Source organism: Ochotona curzoniae, unplaced genomic scaffold, assembly GCF_017591425.1.
Source record: "Ochotona curzoniae isolate NIBS_2020 unplaced genomic scaffold, NIBS_Ocur_1.0 contig_883, whole genome shotgun sequence".
NCBI classification, from domain to species: domain Eukaryota; kingdom Metazoa; phylum Chordata; class Mammalia; order Lagomorpha; family Ochotonidae; genus Ochotona; species Ochotona curzoniae.
In genome coordinates this window covers 21,211,056-21,233,030 of record NW_024466599.1, presented here as the reverse complement: position 1 = coordinate 21,233,030, position 21,975 = coordinate 21,211,056, and the positions used below count along the sequence as shown (strand labels likewise).

General features: G+C 46.8%; 1 protein-coding gene across 3 annotated transcripts in view; it reads right to left on the bottom strand.

Moving 5' to 3' along the window:
• Positions 1-7,432: 7,432 nt before the first annotated feature.
• The window catches only part of LBH (LBH regulator of WNT signaling pathway), a 30,811-nt gene continuing 16,268 nt past the window's right edge, over positions 7,433-21,975 (bottom strand). For all 3 annotated transcript variants that reach the window (XM_040993020.1, XM_040993019.1, XM_040993018.1), the window contains exon 3: positions 7,433-9,967. In XM_040993020.1, the coding sequence (XP_040848954.1) occupies positions 9,779-9,967 (189 nt within the window). In that variant the 3' untranslated portion in view covers positions 7,433-9,778. The remainder of the gene's footprint in view (positions 9,968-21,975) is intronic.

Below are 21,975 nucleotides of genomic sequence, written 5' to 3'. Positions count from 1 at the left end.
ATCCATGCTCTTAGCCACTGACATTTCTTAGGAACTCTATGTACAAACTGAATTCTGCCTAATACAATCTTCCTTTGATGATGCACAAGTTCCCTCAGGATGTGACAATGTCTCAGGTCTGCTGATACTAATGCCATTTGCCATCCGACAGACAACTTGGATGGGCAGACTGGATTCACAAGGGGCTGGGTACTGGTGAGCATGCTTCCTTCCCAGGGTTCTTCTAACAGGTCATGGTGACCCTAAAACCGATTTTCCTTGGGACCCACAAGTCCCTGTACCATGGTCTCAGTTGCTTCTCTTTCCCACTATTCTAGCCATGCTCACTTCAGACTCCTCAAAAAGCCAACTTCTGCCATGTTTGTCTTCTCCACATGGAATCCATCTTAACTCGGCCATCACTTCACACAGGCATCACTTACGGTAACCTTTATCAAGTACAGCCAGGCAGAGCAATAGATCCATCCAGTAGTGTTACATCTCTTTCTCCCTTCTCCAATGCTTTGGTGGGCAGAAAGCATTGAAGCTCCCCTCCTCTCTCTTTGCTTCTCAGTGTGTTAACCAAGAGGAAACAGACTAAGAGAATTGTGTTTGGAGCCAATGAGTGTTTTCACCTTGAAGCAATCTTTTCTTTAAAAAATTACTCATTTTATTATCTTATACAGTTCTGTAGGCTCTGGGATTTCCCCTTCCTTCTTCAAATCTCCTCCACCCAATGACTTCCACCATATCATTACAGTAGTATAGTCCTTCACAAACAGTCCTAAGTCCATCATTGTGCTGCTTAAGTGTATCCTGACATTGTAGGCATGGACTACGGCAGAGAGTGCAGCATCCTATTGTCAAGATATATTTAACAGTTTCATGGGGAGTCCATCCTTGATTTGGAAATAGAGATGCATACTGCATTGTATCCTCATATCTATATATGATAATCTCTATAAAACAATTGCTATACATCCTCTTAAAGGAAAAGCTATAAAACAAAATCAACAACAGGAAGAAAAAAAAATTTACGATGTGAAGTTAAATAACATTCTCCTAAATGACCAATGTGTTGCTGAGGAAATGAAACAGAGAATCAAAAGTATTCTTGAAGAAACCAGTGCTGCTGTACGACCTATGTGTCACTGAAGAAATTAATTTAAAAAAACAATTTTTTGAAGAGATAAAAATAAAAAGAAAAACATCAAACCAATGAAATGTAGCAAAAAAGAGTATTGAAAGAGACATCAGGTGCTTACAAAAATAGAAATATCTCGAATAAATAATCATGCACTTCAAGGACTTATTTAAAAATGAACAATAAGCAAGAAATCTTAAAAATCACAACAAAAAAATAAATGGAATTAAAACAAAAAAATTACAAATTGCAACAAGAGCCATTTAAGATTTATTTATTTTTATTGAAAAGGCAGATATACAGAGAGGAGAAGACAGAGAGGAAGATCTTCCATCCAATGATTCACTCCCCAAGTGAGCACAACGGCCAGAACTAAACCAATCAGAAGCCAGGTGTCTGGAGCCCCCTCCAGGTCTCCCATGCTGGTGGAGGGTCCCAAGGCGTTGGGCCACGCTGGACTGCTTTCCTAGGCCACAATCAGGAAGTTGGATGGCAAGTGGGGCTGCCGGGATTAGAACCGGCGCCCATATGGGATTCTGGCGTGCAGGGTGAGGACTTTAGCCACTAGGCACCGTGCAAGGCCCCAAAGAGCCACTTTTTAAGAAGATGAGCAAAACAAACTTTTAGCCGGACTAGTAAAGAAAATCAAGAGAAAAAACCAAGTAAAATCAGAAGTGAAAAGAAAAACATCCTACAAAACTAGTAAGGTGATCTCTTCTTGCTGAGCGGATCCTTTGGTCAGCGTGTGATCTTTCTTCCTCGCTTTTAATGTTTTTCACATCAAAATCTATTTTCTAATATAAGAATAGCTATACCAACATGTTTTTCTTTTACATTAGTCTGAAATATCTTTTTCCATCCTTTCACTTTCAGTTTCTGCCTATCTTTGTTGGTGAGATTTGTCTCCTGCAGGTAATAGATAGATAAGTTTTACTTTTTTGATCCAGTTGGCTCATCTATGATGGTTGATTGATTAGTTTGATCATTTAATACAGGGTTACTATTGATAGGTAGTAATTTGGTCCTGTCATTTTAGCAATGGATTGTTCATTGTTTGATTTAGTCTTCTTTTGTTGTTTTATTGGATTGTTCTGCACATTTGCCTGTGATTTTGGTAGGTGCTATTCCTTTTTCTGTCAATAGAACATCTTTAAGTATCCTTTGTAGGGCAGGTCAGGAAGAGGCAAGTGCTTCGAGCTTTTCTTTACTATGGAAGAATTTTCTTTGATTTTTCAAAGACAAAGGAAAGCTTTGTTGGGTAAGTTATTCTGGACTGACAACTTTTTCCTTTTAGAATATGAAATATGTCACTCTATTCTCTTCTAGCTTGTAGAGTTTCCTCTGAGAGGTCAGGAGTGAGTCTGACTGGGGTTCCTCTATATGTTAATTGATTTTTTTTACTTGCATATTTAAAGATCTTTTTCCCTGTGTTCAACTGAGGAGAGCTTGATTATCTATCAATCATTTGTCAAGGTGAAGATCACTTTGGATCAACCCTCTTGGGAGTTCTGTGTCCCTCCTGCATTTTGTTTCCCAATTTGTTCTCCAACTTAGGGAAGTTTTCCTCTATTAATTTCATTGAATATATTTTTAAACCCAGATTCTCTTTCTGTGCCTTCTGGAACTCCTATAACTGTTACATTCAGCCTTTTAATAGTGTCGCTTAATTTTCGAATCCCGTCTTAGCTTGACTCAGTTCCTCTTCCAGCTTTTTGATTTTACCCCCATTGTTGAAGGAAATATCTTCCAATTCTGAGATCCTTTCTTTTGCCTTACCCATTCTATTATTGAGTCGTCCCACTGAATGTTTAATTTGCTCCATTGTGTCTATCGTTTCTAATAATTCTGCTTGATTTTGTTTCAATGTTACTATTTCCTGTGTGATATATTCCTCAGACTTCTTAGACTCCTGTTTGTGCTTCTCATTGCTGTTAAGAAGCTTTATAATAAGTGTTTTTAAATTCTTTGTCCCCCATTTCTTTGATGTCTTCCTCAGTTAACTCAGATTGGCAAAGGCTTTTGCTCCTTTGTGGGGGAGGCATCAGTAATACTCATTGTACCTCTGTCTCTTCTTTTGCTTTTGGTCATTGTACTTCTGGTTAGCAGATTCCTCTACTAAGGGCCAGTTTCTAAGTTGCATTGCCCATTGGTCTATAGGTCCAATTTACTGATTGCATTTTGTATCTGGTTCTTTATTTGCAATCACTTGTGCCACTCCCTCCAGCAAGTTTCAGTCCCAGGGTCTTGTGCCAGGTTTCTACCATGGTCTCCATACCCCCAGTTCCTGGCTCACCACTTTCCACCCCCGTGTGATCCTGTGCTGTGGCCACACCTTTGGCTGCATAACCTTTATCCCACTCCCAGTTCGAACAGTTTCTGGGATTAGGGAGATGCCAGCTGTCCTAAATCACTGGATTACCAATGACGCTGGTCTTGCCAGAACCTGCTTGGTCTGGAGGCCACCCAGACCTATTTTGAGTGGAACCTGTTGGATGCCAAGTCAGTCCTGTTTTCCCTGTGGGACCGGTGCAATATGTTGAGGCTGACATGGGTTCTAACCCAGCTTAGCAACAGAGCTCACTGTTCTTTCTCCAACTCCCCCAGCCTTTTCCTCAGTTCACAAAATGATGCCTGATATGGCATGGGGCGGGTCTGGGCCTGCTGGTTGTTAGGTCTAGGGGCCACCTGAACCTATCTTGGGTGGAACATTAGGATGCCAAGTTCGTACTGTTTTCCCTGTGGGATCAGTGCAATGTGTCAAGCTAGAAATGAACTTGCTCCCGGCTTAGCATATACACAGCTCACTGTTGTCCCTCTAGCCTCACAGCCTTTTTCTCGAGCACAAAATGGTGCCTGATGTGGTACCAATGGGGGGTCTGAGCCATGAAATTCACCCTGCTCCTATACCTGTCTGCTTTGGCTCTGCCACTCTGCTTTGGTTCAAGGTCAAATCAAACAAATGAGCAGGATAGGCAATTCTATGCCTGGGTTTACCTTCTGAGTTCCCAGTGAATGCTCCTTTCCATCTGGCTGCTGGTGGAGCTCTGATCATTGAATACTGATTGCTGCTGAGTTACCTGGTCACCACACACCGCTCTGCGGTTCCTACTGCTCCCCTATGTCCACAGAGCTCCAGGTGTCACCCTGCCATTGACCTGTTCTCTCCCATTTGCCAGGATTGTGGCCTCTCTGCTTCATCCTGGCGAATTATTCTCCATCTATTTAAACATGTCCTTACCCTATTCTGCCATCTTGTTTCTCTGAAGCCACCTTTGAATCTGGTGTGTGTGGGCAATCACCCTAGTCCCCTGCCCTGCTGCCTAACCTTTCCCAAGGCCTGCGGCACAGCTTTCAGCCTTAAACGTGGAGTGTGACCTCTAACATGACTGGAAGATCTGGGGAAATGAATGTGTCATACTGCCAATTGTAGCATCTTTGGTGGGCGTCGGGTCTGCTGGAAGGCTCCCTCCTGCTCTCCCCTTCCTCACCCTTTAAAATCTGTAACCTGTGCATAATAAAGTGGACATTCCTTAGCAGCTTGCCTCTGTTTGTTCTTGCAGCCGAATGCTACGGTCTGCCTCACAATCAGTGACCTTGGGGCCTGCTGGCAGGTCTAAACCTCGAGGGGTATGTGCGAAGGAGGATTTGATGAAAATGCTGTGTTGACATGGAAGGAGCTAATTCTTTAACAATCAGACCTTTAAAGGGAAGACAGAAAAAAATGCTGGACTATGGAGGCCATTCTAACTACTCAATCTTTACCCCCTTTGTAGGAGTGAAGATTTATCTATCTGTTTGAAAGTCAGAGTTAGAGAGGGAGAGGCAGAGATGGAAAGCTCTTCCACCTGCTGGTTCACGCCCCAGTTGTCTGCAACAGCCAGCACTGGACTTTGCCAAAGCCAGGATCCTGAAGCTTCTTCTGAGGCTCCCATTTGAGTGGCAGGGGCCCAAGCAGTTGAACTATCTTCTACTTTTATCAGGCTATTAGTAGGTAGCGAGATTGGAAGAAAGGCAGCCAGGACTCAAGCTGATGTCCAAATGGGATCCTGTCATCACAGGAAGCGGCCTTACCTACTAGGACATGACACCATCCTCAGTAGACATTAGTCTTCTCCCCATTTGACAGATAAAACACTGAGAATCATAGGTGTTAGTTAACTGATCCTGAAGCTCGTACAGAAGAGCTGAGTAGGATTGCAATGCAGCTCAACCCACATGAGACAGCAAAGTTCACTGATGCCCAGCTAATGGCCATCCTTCAAAGGAGACAACTGGAATGGTATTAAAACAACTGGTTAACTGTGAAAGAAGATGAAGGATTCTCCCTCTCCTCCCAAATGATATTCTCAGAAAGTCCCATGGAGATAGTGAGAGACAAAATTGAAGGCTCATATTTCCATGTCCAGTAGCTATCTGCCTGTGGATAGCCAATGTTTCCAGTATCATTTATTGAGAAGCTTACCCTGTTCTCCATTGAGGAGTCCCATCACCTTTGCCAAAAATCAGAAGATCATATATAAGTGGGTCTATTTCTGAATTCTTGATCTCATTTCTTTGGTTTATTCATTCATCTCTATGCCGCAACACTATTTTGATTACTGTAGTTTTGTAACAAGTTTTTATGTTGAGAATTCCAAGCCCTCCAACTTTCTCAAAGTTACTGGTCATTCTGGGCCCTTGGCATTTTTAACTTGAATCCATAATTCGTCCACCAGTTTTTACACAGTTTGCTGACATTTGGATTGTGTAGAGTCTATGGCTCAATTTGAAGAGAGCTAACATCCCAACGACACTGAGACTTCAGATCCATGGATATGATATAGCTTATTTATTCAGGCCTTTAATTTCATTCAGTAGTATTTAATAGTTTTAACTGTTAAGGTTTTGCAGCTTTCTCATGCTTATCTCTAAGTAGATTCTATTTTTCTACTAATATAAATATTTTAAAAATCCAAAGTCCGATTGTTCATTAGTAAGTCAAAAAATCAGAAGTGAAACGATTCTAAGCTGGAGACTTTTTGTGTACAGAAATAAAATCAGTTTTTGTATGTTGAGATTAAATACTGCAACCTTGCTAAACTCATACATGAGGTCACTTCAAAAAGGACAGGGAAATGGAGTTTAAAAATGTTTGTTTCCCATACATCTTCTGAAGATCCATTATGTTAGCTCTAGTAGCACTTTATTTATTAGATTTAATCAGATGTTCTGCACAGATAACATCACCAAAAATAGTTCTCTGAGGGGCCATGTTCAACAAGGCTGCATTCTAAAAAATTGCATCCTCAGCCTGATATAAGGAAATTGGAGGCACCAACTTGAGAATGGGCCAGTCTTGTAAGCTTGACCTCAGGGCAGTGGATCCATAGACCTTGTGGCTAATATTGAAACGGGTCAATAGTCTATCACACTTGGGGTACACCCTCGCACTGATTACTTCATAATGCGCAAGAGCTCAGGTGAAGACTAAAGTGGTCTATCTTGAATTAGAACAATCTCCAGAAAATCCACTTTCTCTCACTTAAACCTCCATGAATCATCCTTCTTGGTCTATGGGGCTTCTCATCCTAGCCCCCTTTAACCCTACCTCCACTAAGTTATATGATGTTAAAGATGCAAATCATGCAATGCTAGGCCCTGCACTGAGATTAAAACCCAAACTCCTCTCTCAGGCCCAGAGATGGCACCCTATGCCCCACCTCTGGTTACAAAGTACCTGGTTTACAACTTCTCATTGCCCTTTCAACTAATGATCACTCTCAGAACACCCAGACTTTTTATCGTTAAACTGAGCACCAGGACCCTGCTTTTTATTACCCGACAAGCAGCAGGCACTCAGTAAGTGGTCTGCACCATGGCCACAGTGCTCTGTAGCTGAGCACACACACACAACCCCTCACCCGCCTGCTTCTCTGCGTTTGTGAATGACCTGACAGTGTATCTTCTGCTCCCCTGCCTTTAAAAGGGGAGTTCTAATCCCAGCTCTTCCTCCTAGAAGATTCTAGAAATTATTCATGCCTGGATCCTATCACACTCCATTGAAATTCAAGCCTCTGGGAGTGGGACTCTGGACATTTGTGGCTTTCAAGCTCTCCAGGGGACTCGCTTGAGCATCCAGAATAAAGGAGCATTGATGCTGGTGAGGAGGCAAGTGTCACACAGCTAGACAACCACGGATGGACTCACTGCAGGAGGCCAGCAGGTGAGACCCAGCAGACACCTGCCCCAGGGTGACAGGGCGTCCAGCCCAGCCGCCTGAAGGGTGCACCTCCCTCTTGAGCAAGAGAAAATGAAAAGATCAGACCAGAGTGGAAAGCATTTTCAAACTTTATTTACAACTGTCACAGTGACAAAAAGTAGTTTGGAAAAAAAAAATGCTAGTTTCTCCCTGAGCCTCAAAAAAGAACAGACAGAAGTTACAGGAGGATCATCTCACAACAGGCATTTTTACTGAAATACTAGGATTATTTTTTTCAATACGATCAGTTAGAAATACACACAAAGTACTTAAAAAAGAGAAAGAGAGAGAGAGGAGGCCAGGCAGGAGCTGAGTCGCTTGTCCAAGAGCAGCTGGGTCCCTCCCAACAGGCTCAGCTGTCAGGGGTCCCGACTGGAGCTGCCAGCCCTGGCCTGCTCACGCGGCACATAGCCACACAGCCACGACAATAAACCAGCCCCATAAACATACAGAGACACAGAATAGATTTGTTACGCAGTTTACAAGCACGTTCCCACCACACAGCAAGACCAGGACAGATGATCAGAAGGCGGGGGGTGGGGGGGCAGACGGGAAGGGGACACGGAAACATAGGACTTGAGAAGGCAAGACCCCCAGCACACAGCGGGAGCGGAGGGAAGGAGGGAAGAGAAATGGCGTGAGGCGATGAGCGGAAGGTCAGCAACCTTCCGCAGCCAGCACAGGACGAGGGGGGGCACGCAACAGAAGCCCCCTTGCATTGCAGGCTGCGGGTCTCTCCCACATCTGTGAGGAGCTGGAAGAAGTTATTGCCATCAGTGTGTGCAACACAGGCGGACGACAGAGGGAGGAAGCAGGGGGGCGAGGGAGACTCTCGGTCTCTCAGGACCAACTCCACCAACTAACTGTCCCAGCAACAGCACACCTTGCCCCACTCCCAGTATGCCCCCCAGAGCCACGGTGACCTTGAGGTATTAAAAGCAGCCAGACACAGCCAGTCCAACCTGGGGGGTGAGGAGGGTCCACCTGGACCAACTGGAGACCTGAGGGCACACCTTGGTTGGGTGTGTTTAGTCCAAGGAAGGCTCCAAGTTCATCTCTCAGGCACATCGCCCTGCTCCAATGCCAAGGTAAGTGCAACAGTTTGTTTGCAGCCGGTTGCTTCCCGTGGTTTGGAACTGAGATGCTCCAAGTCCAAAGGCGAACTTTCTCACACACCTGAAGCCCTTGCAGGAAACAGGTGGGAGGTGAGGAAGGACGGAGCACTCCCTCACTGTGCCTCCCACTCAACTCAAGAGACAATTTGGCCAAAAGCCTGGGGTCTCAGGAGAGCACCCCCAGGGCGGGAACTCCCAGGCTGCACCAGCTCTCCGGACCTGCCCAGTAAGAAACAGAAAAAGCCAGCTCTGCTCTTCATTTGGCTCCCACAAGCCACAGAGGCCAAGGACCCACACAACAGTGAGTGGTGCAGCTGGTCAAACAGGCTGGAATTCTCAGTAGATGGGGAACCGCTCTGACTGGTACCTGAAGCTGGGGTTGCCGAATGCATGGTGGTAAGGCCAGTCAAGGGCCTGGATGAGCCACTGCTTCTGCTGAACTCTTGAGAGCAAGGCTGGGGCCAGAGGGAGGGCTTCCGAGGGTGGGACCTTCCTGTTGCTGGGGGTGTCTGCCTAGAGGCCTCCAAGAACAGGAAGTGCTCTTGCTACTCCGCAAAGGGCTGGCGGAAAAGCTTAAGTCAAAGGAGGATCACTCAAAGGCGCAGCCTCGAAAAGCCTCTCCAGGTGACCAGGACTCTAAGCTGGTCGCAGCAGGAGCCAAGTCCAAGGGTTAGGCAGGGGAGGAGTGAGCAACTGGGGCAGAGCGGGGGTGAGGGTGCTGTTCCTTTCTTGCGTATTCCCTCCAGCAGGGCTGCCCCTGTTCCCCAGGCCCATTTCCTTGCTAGAGCCCACACACCTGGAACCAAAGCATAGGGTGGCAGTGCTGAGGCTGGAGCAAAATGAGCAGTGAATTCTGTAACCCCCGCAGCAAGGGCCTCCACTGGCTCAATGTTAGGCTTTTTCTCTGTTGCCCCAAGTTGGTTTTCTGGAGCTCTTCGCTCTTCTCCCCCAGCCCTCAGCACCCACACCCACCCCGGCTCCCGTCCCCCTCACCCCCTCGCCTCTGCCCTGAGCCCAGATACCATCGAGGGCCCCACCCCACCCCCAGCTCGGAGCAGCTTCCTTCCTCAGGAGCTGTTGCAGGCTGTCAGCGGGCTTCACCGCTCGCCACAGTTCAAAAAAGCAAGAAAAGAAAAGAAGACGATAAACCCAGTGGGGGGTTTCGCAGGTGCAAAACGGAAGCCTCCTCGGACGTTTTCAGAACCTCCGCAACTTGCTCTCTTCTTCCAGGATGGGAAGACCACAGTTCAGAGACAGCTGCCGCCAGCAGACAGGACCGCACCCGCGGAGGCCATGGGGACCCTACTGCTCTTTCTTTTCCTTCGCTGTGTCTTCGCAGTTGTCCTGCTCATCCTCCTGGACCAAGAACTCCTCGGGTGGCCACCGGAGCTCCCCACTCTCCACCTCCCCCTCTGTGGGCTCCACCACTATGGAGGGCAGGCGGTCCTTCAGCTTGCAGCAGCGGTCAAAGTCTGACGGGTCGGGGAAGATCTGAAAAGAAAGCAGAGCAGGTACCTGGTCACATCAGAGCTGGAAGAGACCGGGTCAGTCCCTGCATCCCGCCTACGCGGGCTAGTCCACACCAGGAACCGGACTAGGCCCGTGGGATGCTGTGGAGCCAAGGCACACAGCTCTAGGCTAAGGCAAGACTGGAAGCTTTCCCAAAGCCAGGCTTGGATTCTGATCCTGAAGCTAAGCACTGCGCGGGTGGGGGCGGGGGGGGGGAGGAGGGAGCAGGACCACTGAGTCCTGCAGGTGGATGTAGCTCATACTTTCTCTTTGCACACAAAAGAATTCAGAATCACAGGAAGTCACATCCGTTTGCAGCAGTTCAAAGCATGAAAGAGGTCTCCACACCAGAAGTTTGTTCTGAAGTGTTACAGGCACTTGGTAGAAGCCAGCTACCAGGTGCTTGGCAGACAGGCAAACCAACAGGTGCCGCTACGGGCTACTTGGAAATACTCCAGCTTAGTCAAGTTGGGTATACTAAATTACCCAGTCTAGAAATGAGTGAGAGGCAGAATGGGCTGTAAAACCAGGTCGGCATGACACCCATGCCTGCGCCCCAACCCCATCCAGCCCCTCAAGTAGGAATCTGATGCCAGTGTCCCAGTAATCAAACAGGAAGCAGGACCCCCAGGCATAGTCCATCCAGGCTCCTACTGTCTCCCAGCTAGCTTCTTACTGGCCCCACACCTGGAAGAGTCTTCCAAGGTCCTATCATCAAGGCAGCGATTTTGAAAGACCTATTGTATGTCCCACCCAGAGCTGGCAGCCAGGCTATAAAACCAAGGGCCATGTCTGCTTTGTGGATTCCTTCTGCCTGCACTGCCCTAGGACCACAGATGACCCAATTCTGTGTCTAGCAGCTTAAGTGTTTAATCTGCTGGGCTGCTGGTCCCTTGTCACTCAATAGCTCCTGGTGACGCATCCGAGAGTTGCGGAAAACAGCCCAGTCTAGCATGCCAGGGCTCACAAAACCACAGACTGAAGGCAGCTTCAAGGGCATCTCTTCCCATCTCTCCTTTTGACAGTTGAGAAAATCAAGGTCTGGAGGGGTCAAGATTCTGGCTCAAGGCCACTGAGCTTCTTCCAGGCTCAAGCAAGATTTGGAGTGGGTGGAGGCAGACAAGGGAAGAAATGCGGGGGCTGCTTGAATAGAGGCGGACCTGGGCAGCAGACAGGTATCTTCAACTCCTAGGAGGTGGATGAAAGGCCTTTCTGTGAAGTCAGGCCTCCTCATTCCCATGCTGTTCCGAGGGTGCCCTTCTTACTGCACCCCAACCCTGGGCCAGCCAAGTCACACTCCAACCACGTCACAGGCCACATGGGGCTTCAGGGCATCACAGGCCTCAATGATGCCACCTGAACCCCCTGCAGATGACTGATTATTAACCATTTATCCAATAAAGACCTATTGCTGGGGATTAAGCCTTAAGCCAGTAGCACAACCAGGCATCATTAAAGTCTTAACAAGGCTCATAAAATGTACTGTAATGGCAGCCAGATGGAAAACAAGCTAGGGAGGAGCCAGGCCAGGCCAGGTCAAACAAGGCTGGGGCAGCTGACCCCGACTCCAGGCTTTCCCCTGTGACTGCAGCCAGCCCAGATGTTCTGCCTTGGGTTGTGCTGGGCACACAGAGAGGCAGGTGCTGTGTGGGGACTAGGTCAGGGGAGAGGCTTCCTACAGCTGTGGAGCTGGAATTCTGCTCTAGGGGTGAGGACACAAAGTGTCTTCCAGGCCTATGCTCTGGCAGGGAAGCAGCATGGAAAGCACCATAGAGTTTACAAAGCTCTTTCAGACACACACACCCCCAACCCTTCTCCCTAACCCACTTCGCCCTTGCTGCGTCCTCACTGCCTCCCTCCAGGCAGGTAGCAAGACCCTCAGACTCTGAGAGTCAAGTGCCTGAGCCAGTATTCAAACCTAGGTCTGAGGGCTTGGGGCACCTGTTCCTTAGAAAAATATAAGGATGCCACTTGGTCCATGTGCCCATCTCAGAGATGGAAAATAGACCAAGCAGGGCAAGTGGGACTCACCCAGTCAAGAGGCCCCAGTTTAGGCACCAGGATATGCACTGAGCTGGTTAGCCAGTTCCAAAGATGAGCTTGCTAGTCTAGAACCTGTCCTGTACCTTCAGGAGCCCAAGGCAAAGCTGTACGATGTCCCCAAAGAGACGGACACCTGACCTTGCACAGTCTTTGGCCCCTACCTCCCTCCTCTGACAGTACAAGCACAGGTCTGAGCCCACCTGTTGGCTTCTTGGCTGAAAGAGAACAAGGACATTCTGATTATGGCCACCAAACTCAGGAAGAGCGAAAGGGAGAGGGCAAAGCCAGCAACAGGAGGAAGAGGACAACAAGGGTACAAACATTGGATTTCGTCTAGAGCTAGTGATGGGTCTTTTGCTAATGTAAAGTGGAAAAGGCCAAAATGATGATGAGGAGGAGGAGGATGGATGGATAAAATATTTCCTGAGCAGAATCTCCACTGTCACAATTATATTTTATGGATGGGGACATTGAAGATGTGTGATTTCCTCAAGGCCACACCTTCAGGCAGTGGCTGACCTGGGGCCCAAGTTCAGACATGTAGGACTCCAAACAAAGCATTTGATTTGATAACATGTTGAGTCAAGCCACAGCGCCCTGATTCTCGCTATGTCTGTGCCACTGATCCTCAAACCCATCAAGACCTCTCCATCTACTGCACCTCAGTTTCTCCCTCATAAAATGGGTACAAGTTCTCAACAAAGATGAGAAAATACCACGACGACACAAGCTGACTGCAAATTCCAATGTCTTCCTTGGAGCGATTTCAAAGGGGTCTGCAGCGAGCCTCCCCTCTCTAGGCAAGACACAGCACAGTTTGGACAATGTCTTTCAAACCCAGAGCTGCACAGCTAAGTCTTTTAAGTCCTCGGGGGAAGCCCCAGCACTGAACTCCTGGGACTGCTGGATTGCCTGAGAACTTTGCTCCCAAATTACTCAAAAAACATACCGTTAAAAAAAATATTTTTTACAAAGCTTGTCAACTGTATATTTAAAAATCATTAGGATAATCTAATTCTCCCATCAGAGATTTTATTATCAGATTATATCTATTTATGCTTCTGAAAATTGTAGCTCTCTCCACAAACATACAAAAAGCACCCAGAACCAAAACAGCTTCTGGTTTCCTTTCAAAGAGACAGAAAGCCTTGCAAAATGTTGCTAAGTATTTTGCCAGCACAATCTTATCTCCGACAGCTGCTTAAAAGCCTGACCCTAAGGAGGTCAACATTTTTCCACTAAGTCATGCTTTTTAATCATCCAGGCAGCAGAAAAATGAGAGGTTGCAACTACAATTTGCGGGGTGGGAAAGGCAGTGGAAAAAAGGACGGGAGTCAGACTTGCCAAGCACATGACAGGTAGGGTTGAGGCAGCAGGCCAGCCTGGCATGCTGTTTGCCTGCAGGCACTGGCAAGGAATAAAGGACTACCCTGTCCCAAAAAGAAACTGCTTCTGGTTCTTAAACTTCTTGCCCCACAGTGTCCCTTCTGTTGGGACTGTAGAAACTTGAAACATAAAACCAACAAATCCTTTCCCTCTTCCTTCTGCAACAAAAGCTCCAAAAAGACCTCTAGGGCAAGGCAGGTGGAAAAGCATCCATTCCCCCTCTCCCGCCCATCCCCCTAGCTAAGATCCTTTAGCTCTGCACTTTCTATCCTCTACCAATGCCAGATTCTTAAACCTGGCTTCCTAGACCGATCACTTAGATGAAACAAATGGACATCAAGTTCCTTTCTTTGCAAATAAAGTGAAATTTTAAATTTTTTGTTAGAGTGGGAAGAGAGAGAGAGCGCCCATCTACTGGTTAACTCCCCAAATGCCTGTAAGAGCTGAGGCTTGGTCGGGTGGAGAAGTCAGGAACCAGGAAATCGACCCAGGTCTCCCATATGAGTAACAGAGGCCTAACTGCTTCGGTTGCCACCTGCTGATTCACAGGGTACACATCAATACGAAGCTGGAATTAGAAGTAGAGCCAGGACACAAACCTAGACTATTTTATATGGGGTTTGAACACTTGCTCCCCAAGAACTAATGTACCCCCACTGTGTAGGAGGGGCAATCAACCTTGGTGATGGTAATTTCAGAGGTAAGATTGGTCAGGTGACCCCCAATTCCAGCTTGCCCTCAGTGTTTCAGGAATACACATGGAGTCACTAGAAAAGTCCGGGGAACTTTAGGGCCATCTAAAAAGAAGAGAGGATGGAGTTTAGAGGCCGATAGATCTGAGATTCTGGTGGTTAGTTCTACACTGTCCAACGGAACATCCTGCAACAATGGCAGGATTCTCTGTTATCCAAAACTTAGAACCACTAGCCACACATGGCTGTCAAGCACTGGAAATGTGGCTGTCATCTTAAATCTGATGAGTATAAATGTATACACAAGCAAACGGAATATGAACACAAATGTGATCTAAGTGTAAATGGGTGCCCATGGCAAGTGGCCATTGCCTCAGACGGATGGTATAGCCTGAGGATGATGAAAATAGGTCTGGGCCAACTCGGCATGTTTGGTGACCTGACAACACCAGCGGCCCCTGAGCCAAGAACTCGGAGCCCGGGGCAAGCTTCTAGTGATGAGGGATTTGTCAGCGGGTTTTTTGCTCACGTGGAAACAACTGTCGGTGATTCAGCTCCCATTTCACCCACGGAGGGGAACTGGAAGGCAACACCAGGCCTCCACAGTCCCAGTTTTGGGGATCTAGCTATCAGCTGTCTGCCTCTAAGCCAGGTGACCTCAACCTGGCTGTCTCTGGAATGGGGAGAGGAAGAGGGCTGGCACCTGGTGTGGAAAATGTGAGTGATGTTGATGGGAACCGCCCTGCCCTGCCTTGTGCATCCCCGAGCCAGCCTCTCTGACAAACATCCAAGGCCGGTCACAAAGAGGGCGGGAGGGCTCAGCCCAGAACTGAAAGATGCTAATGGGGAAAGCGGACACCCGCAGGTGGAAGAGATGAAAGGTGGCTAAGTGGACACAAAGGCCTAATGACAGGTTCTGCAAGCTGAGAGCTCAGAGCTGGGTTGGGATGGAGGGAGGAGGCGTGCTGGGGTGGGGAGAACAGAGGATCTGAAATAAGCAGGCTAGTTGCCCAGGCTTTGTATAGAAAGCCGCACAGAAATCATGTGCCCCCTCCCTCCCCAGGGGAGAGGAGCCCCACCTAGGCCTGCTATGGAAAGTGGCTGCACCTGTGAGTGCTACCGTTCACCCAGCCCCCATCTCTCACTGTCTCTGTGACTTTTTCCTGCTCATTTCAATTTCACCAAGCTGCCCCTACTGCCTGCTGGTGAAAGGAGGTGGGCTTTTGCCCTTGGTTCACTATCTATGGAGTGGTCGCCCTATGTGTGTGCTGAGTGTCAGAGGGCCATGACACAGCCTGACAGGCACCCAGCCACGCAGCCCAGCCCCTTGCTCACCTTCTCTGTAAATTCAGGTTAATCGGATTCATGCTAATTCAGATCCGGTGGGATTTGCCGAGAATCAAACACTGGTATGTGTGAACATGCTCTATAAACTCTAAATGCCTAACGCGGGCTCTCGTTATGCACAGCTGGGGTCCCCATGGAGCATTTCCAGCAAGGGTCTGCAAAACGGAAGGCAATGGCCTGGGCAGGAGCACAAGTCCAGCACTCCTGGGCTCCTGCTCACAAACCCTAGGCCAGGTTCTCTGCAGGAAGGGCTGTGACATCCCCCACTTCCCTCCCAGAGCCTCTTTCCCAGGGACACAGCCCTGCCCAGACTCCCAGCAGCCCAGACTCCCTGCTGCCCAAGGTCTTCCCATTCCACATCTCCTCCCTCTGCCGGCCTCCTCCAGGGGCCTGCAGCCAGCCAGTCAGATCCCTCCTGCCCCCAGCTTCCCAAAGGCTGGATTTCATATTTTCCTTGCAGAACAACAATGGGTCTGCCTTGTGTGTTTATTCCTTCCTAGGAGGGGCTGGCTTCTAACAATGGACAGATCTCCCAGCAGCCCATGCACTGCCCAGGAGGAAGAAATGAAGGCGCAGCAGCAGATTCACCAGAAAACTCTCCCCTGACGCCCAATGAAGGCAAGAAATGTGGGCTTTGCAATACTCGCCATGTACTATTTTGCTATAATTGTGTTATGATGACCTGCGTTTTACTGGCTTTTCAGCATGAATGCAGATGGGATGGACAGGCAGGGCAGTTGGAAAGGCAGGAGAGCAACGGGTTGCATTCAGGGAGGAAAGCTTGCCTTCTCTTTCTTGACCCAGCAGCCAGCATTTCATGCACAACTCTGAGCTGCTCCCCTGGCTTGCAGCTGAGGGGTCCCTACCTGGCCCCCTCCTGCTCATTCCTGGTGCCTCTCATCTACCAAGGCACTTGAGCAGGGATCTGGGACTTGATCACAGCAGCTGGGTCACCTTCCTCTGGATCAAAGGTGCATAAGCCTCCAGCCTTGAAACTTGAAAAAAAAAGGAAATCCTGCGGATAAACACCATCTTTTATAAACATCGTTCAAACACACACCCATCCTGTGAGCCAGGAGTTCCAAGTTTCAATTAATTAGTGCTAATTGCTACTGATAGCTCTGGGCCCAGTGAACCCATGAGGCTTGTGGAAGGTTAGAGAATGTTCTCCGAGTTCTTGGGGGCAGTGAGAAAGGACTGCGGCTATCTGGAGTAGGCAAGTTCCAGTCCCCGTGCCTCGCTGAGTGTGTCATCAATTCCCTCTTGAAAGGACCAAGATTCCAGAGACCTCTCTGTGCATCTCCACCATTACTACCTGGGGTCCCACGGATACACCTTCTCTCTCTCAAGAAGCCCAGGAGGACCCAGGTTGACATGCAAGACAGGGAGTTGAATTGTAACATGGGAGTACATGAAGTTCATTGATAAGGTTTCATCAGATGTCACCTTGCCAGTGACATTTCTAACTATACTCTCTTTGCTTTGGAAGCTAAGATCTCAAATACTTCAACCGGTGCCATAGCGTTCCCATCTTTGCCTGTCATCCCCTTCCTAAACCTTAACATGTGGCCTCCAAACAAACCCATCCCTGCATGCCAACTCTTAAGTCTCTGAGGACTTGCCTGCAGCTCTACCCCATGACCTTTTGCTTGGCTGTTCATCACTACCACTTCTGCACATAAACCAGACCAGCTCACCTCATCCCCAAAGTAAGACCCACCAGCCGATGCCTCCTCTGAAGTTAAAAAGTTCCCTCAAACAGAAAGTCTCACTTGATGGTGGCTCCTGGGGAGGGCCTGGAGGACAGAGTGGGTCCCAGTTTTAGCTCTGGTGCTGACAACAAGAAGCAGACAGGGCTCTCGCAGAGGAGATGATGTCTGCTGCACTCTCATCAGGCCTACCCTGTCTGCAGCTGGGCTCCTCAAGGCTCAAGTGCTAAGACCCTTTCTGGAAAGGAGTATCCACGGAGCAACGATTTTGTCGTAATGATACTAGGGTGTCCTCTACTTGGTCACTGTATTGACACTGAGCCAATGGTACACAAGGCAGTAACAGGTCTAACTGTTGCCACTTTGGGAAGCATTAATCCATTGGCCACCAATTGTACTTGCTACCCTTGTCTTGTCCACCACCTCACACTCATGATGGAAATGAAAAAGTCTCGATGTCCTTGTTAAGCAGTGAAAATTCATTTTTATGAAATATTGACTCAAATACATGTTGTTTTGATAGTCAAAGTGGAAAGGCAGAATGCAGTTTCTGTCACACAGGGAAGTGTGATGACTGCCTCAAGGAAAAGGACTTGAGCAGGCAGCTGCACCAACCACTCTGCATGAACACTGTTTTTGCTTGAAGTGAAAACTGATCAACAAACTACAGTTATTCCAACACGGGTACCTTGCAGGAACTTTCTCAAGCTCAAAGTGACTCTGTTACTTTGAGGAAAATAACTGATAGTATTTGTTACCAATGGTAAAAATAGAGCTTTCGAGCAAAAAATAGAATTTCAGGAAACTTGTATTGGCCACCACACACATGACAGCTTCCCAGCACTTAAAAACATTAATGAGTCCACTGGAGACATTCTAACCAAGGTGATCTTCTAAAAGTTGTATGCAATGCAATGCATTAACATTTGGAAGATCTGCGCACTTGGGGAAACCGTATTTTTCAAGGGGTCAGTGCATTGCCCAAAAAAACCTGAACCAGGGAAAGGATCCGCTCAGTGTCTAAGACAGGCTAATGAATTACAATACAAGAGCATCAGAAGTGTGTTCATAATGTTTCAGAAACCACGTTCGCCCTGCCATTTAGGACAGTACCCTGACCTGATGTTCAGTGAGGTATCAAAGAAATGTCTGAAAGACTTCAAATCCTTCTTCTTTGGTAAGCACAGCTCGGCAAAGGCCAGATTTTCTTCATTTACTTCAAGCAATGCTCAAGGCAACAGATGGACTGAAAGACACACGTGACAGTCTAGACATCTTCTAATAAACCAGACATTAAGCTGACTTGCAAAAATGGTAAAACAGTGCCTCACTTCTCACCAAACTTGCTCTGTTTTGGAAAAATCTATTTTTATTTTAAAAAGTTATTTATATTAATATGTAATGATTTTATTGTTATATTCAAAATGAATTCATAAGATCTAAACATTCTTCTTTTCATTTCTTAAACAATAAACATCAAATGACTTAATCCCCACAAACAAAAGCTCTTTGGGTGGTCTTAAATCATTTTTAAGAGCATAAAAGGGACTGAAACTATAAAGTTTGAGAACCATGGGCCTGGCGGAAAAAGAAATATCCTTAGGAAGATGACCTTGTAAATTAAGTTTGAAAGACAACAGCCAATACTTTAAAAGGTTCATGCTTGATGCAATGAAAAAACAGACTTCTTTTGGTACAAAATACTGAAATCTATGCATCCGAGGGGTCCTCAAAATTTGTGAAAATGTGCATTTTAAGAAAACTACACTTAGGCTTTTAAAAATCTTTGCACCAAAATAAACTTATCCTTCACCTCTGCTTTCTACCAACTTTTTGAAGCACCTTCCTATTTGAAAACTGTGGAAGATGTACTGGGATTCCAAAAGATGTCTTCAAATATATGAAAGGCTGAAATGAGGAAAGGAGCCTGTTTTTGTTTATTGTTATTTATTTATTTTTTAACTCCAGCAGGCAAGGATAGAGGACTTTATCCATTCTACAACTTTCTAATGAAAATGATCAAAAATAACTCTCTCACTTATCAAAGGGAAATTCTGACCTAGCAAGATGCTACTGAAAGCCCTTATCAAGGTAGCTGGACCAGTTTCAAAGCTGATCTTTCACTCATGCTACAAGACCATAGCTTTGATTCCTAGGACCATGTAAACACCCATGTTTCCCAAACCTTTTGCTTGCAAATTTCTAAAAAAAAAAGTTCAAACAACTGTTTTCTCATTTTTGATTGTCATAAAACTTCTGATACATCAATACTTTAAAATAGCACTTTGAGAACACTCTTTTTTAAGATTTATTTATTTTACTTTAAAGTCAGAGTTAAACAGAACAAGAGGGAGAGACAGAGAAAGATCACATATCTTCTGGTTCACTCCCCAAATGACCACAATGGTCAGAGCTGAACTCATCTGAAGCCAGGAGTCTCCTACCCAGGAAGTGTGTGCAAAGGCCCAAGGCATTGGTCCATCCTCTCCTGGTTTCCCAGGTTATAAGCAGGAAGCTGGATGGAAAGTGGTGCAGCCAAGATTCAAACTGGCAACCATATGGGATGCCAGCTCCACAGGCAGAAGATTTGCCTGATATGCCACTGTGCCAGTCCCATTAAAACACTTTAAATGTGCTTCATGGGGCACAAAATCCATAGCAATTTGGTATCATTGCTTATTTTAAAAACCATGAGCATTCTCATATCAAATATTTTATTATTCCTTTCTTTACTTGAGATTATATTTCTATTCTACCTCTCCAAAGAATTTTCCTTATTAGAATATTTATGTTTTAAAGTTTTGGGGCAGGTGCTGTGGTACAATGGGATAAGCCACTGCCTGTATTGCTGGTATCCCGTATGGTCCCTAGGTGCTCCACTTATGATCCAGCTCCCTGCCAATGGCTTGAGAAAGCAGCAGCAGATGGTCCAAATCCTTGGGCCCCTGTACCCATGCAAGATACCTGGAAGAAGCTCCTGGCTCCTGGCTTCATCTGGCCAGTCATTGTGGTCATTTGGGGAGTGAGCCAGTGAATGGAAGATTCTTTCTCTTCTCTCTGTAACTCTGCCTTTTCAATTTAAAGAAAGGTTCACTTTTTAAAAGTTTTTAGTCACCAGGCCCAGTGCAATAGCCTAAGTAGCTAAATTCTTGCCTTATATGCACTGGAATTCCATATGGGCACCAGTTCGTGCCCCGGCTCTCCATTTCCTTTCTAACTTCTGCTTGTAGCCTGGGAAAGCAGTAGAGGATGATCCGAGGCCTTGGGACCCTGCACCCATGTGTGAGACCTAAAAGAAGCTCCTGGCTTCAGATCAGCATAGCTCCAGCCACTGCAGCCACTTGGGGAGTGAGTCAGTAGACAGATCTTTCTTTCTGTCTCTTCTCTGTAAACAAATCTTTTCTTAAAAAGTTTTTAGTCACTAGCTTTTCCTACTTCTCTACAATAAAAAGTTGTGGTTATTTAAAATATAGCATTTTGCAACATGTCCTGGGACTATAAAGTTTTGTGATGAGAGAAAACCATTCTAGATCAGAAATAGTTAAGCAAACACAAAGGTAAATTTTTATTGATCCACTTCTTTATTGTGACAGATGGCTGAGATTTATGGGGCTTCCTAGACAGCAAGGGTTTGAACAATCCATTTGTGGGATGCTCCCAGGGTTTCTATACTTGGGAAAGACAGTTTAAAAGATTCAGGAGGGTGGGCCCAGTGTGGTAACCTTGCATGCACCGAGATACCATATGAGCACTGGTTCCTATCCCGGCAGCCCTGCTTCCCATCCAGCTCCCTGTTTGTGGCCTGGGAAAGCAGTAGAGGGTGGCCCAAAGCTTTGGGACCCTGCACCCACATGGGAGACCCAGAAGAAGCCCCTGGCTCCTGGCTTCGGGTTGGCTCAGCTCCAGCTATTGTGGCTACTTGAGGAGTGAACCAGCAGACGGGAGATCTTTCTGTCCCTTCTTCTCTTTGTAATTCTGACTTTTCAATAAAAAATTTTTAAAATCTTAAAAACAAAAAGATTCAGGAGTGTGGGCAGGTCCTTTCCGAGTGAGGTGGAAACAGGGTGAGGAAAAGGAGGCAAAGGACGCTGGAGCAGCCAGCCTTGGGGTCTGCACTTCAGGTGAAGCCACCGGTGGAAGCTAAAGGCATGGAGATGGATTTCCTGAAAACTCCCCCTGCCGCCAGATCCCCTGGAAAGTTCCTGTGAGCCCAGGGTCAGCTGTGCTCCTGTCTGATGCTTTGTTCACACGGGAAGCAGTGTATACAAAGAAGCATTATTAAGAAGTCATTTGGCATGGGAATCGGCAGGACCAAAGTGCCAAGGAAAACAGCCAGGAAGGATCCTGATCATTAAACTGCCACATTCAAGTGAACAAATATCCAGGCAAATACAGACATTACAGCGGACTGCTGGCTGGCCTCTGATAACACTTCCATCTAGGATGGCAGATGCAACTGGAAGACCAAAAATCCCTACCGGGTAACGCCAGTGAAGTTTCCTGAATCATCCTCAATCCATTTGCTAGTCCTCATCCTCCCTGGGATAGGCACTTACCACTAGCATTTCTTCTTTCCTCATTGGCTGAAAATGTTTTTTTAAAGCTGAAAATGTTTCTTTAAAGCTGAAACTCTACTATAGGAACAGTAGAAATTGAAATGTTATTTCAATGCCATAGGTAGTGGTCGTAGAAAAGTACTTTTTAAAAGTTTTCTGGGTTAAGGCCTAACTAAACTTGACAGCCACCAGGAATGTGTGGATCCTGCAGGAACCCTGGCCTGGGATGTTAATGCTGCAAAGTCCCCAGAGGTTCT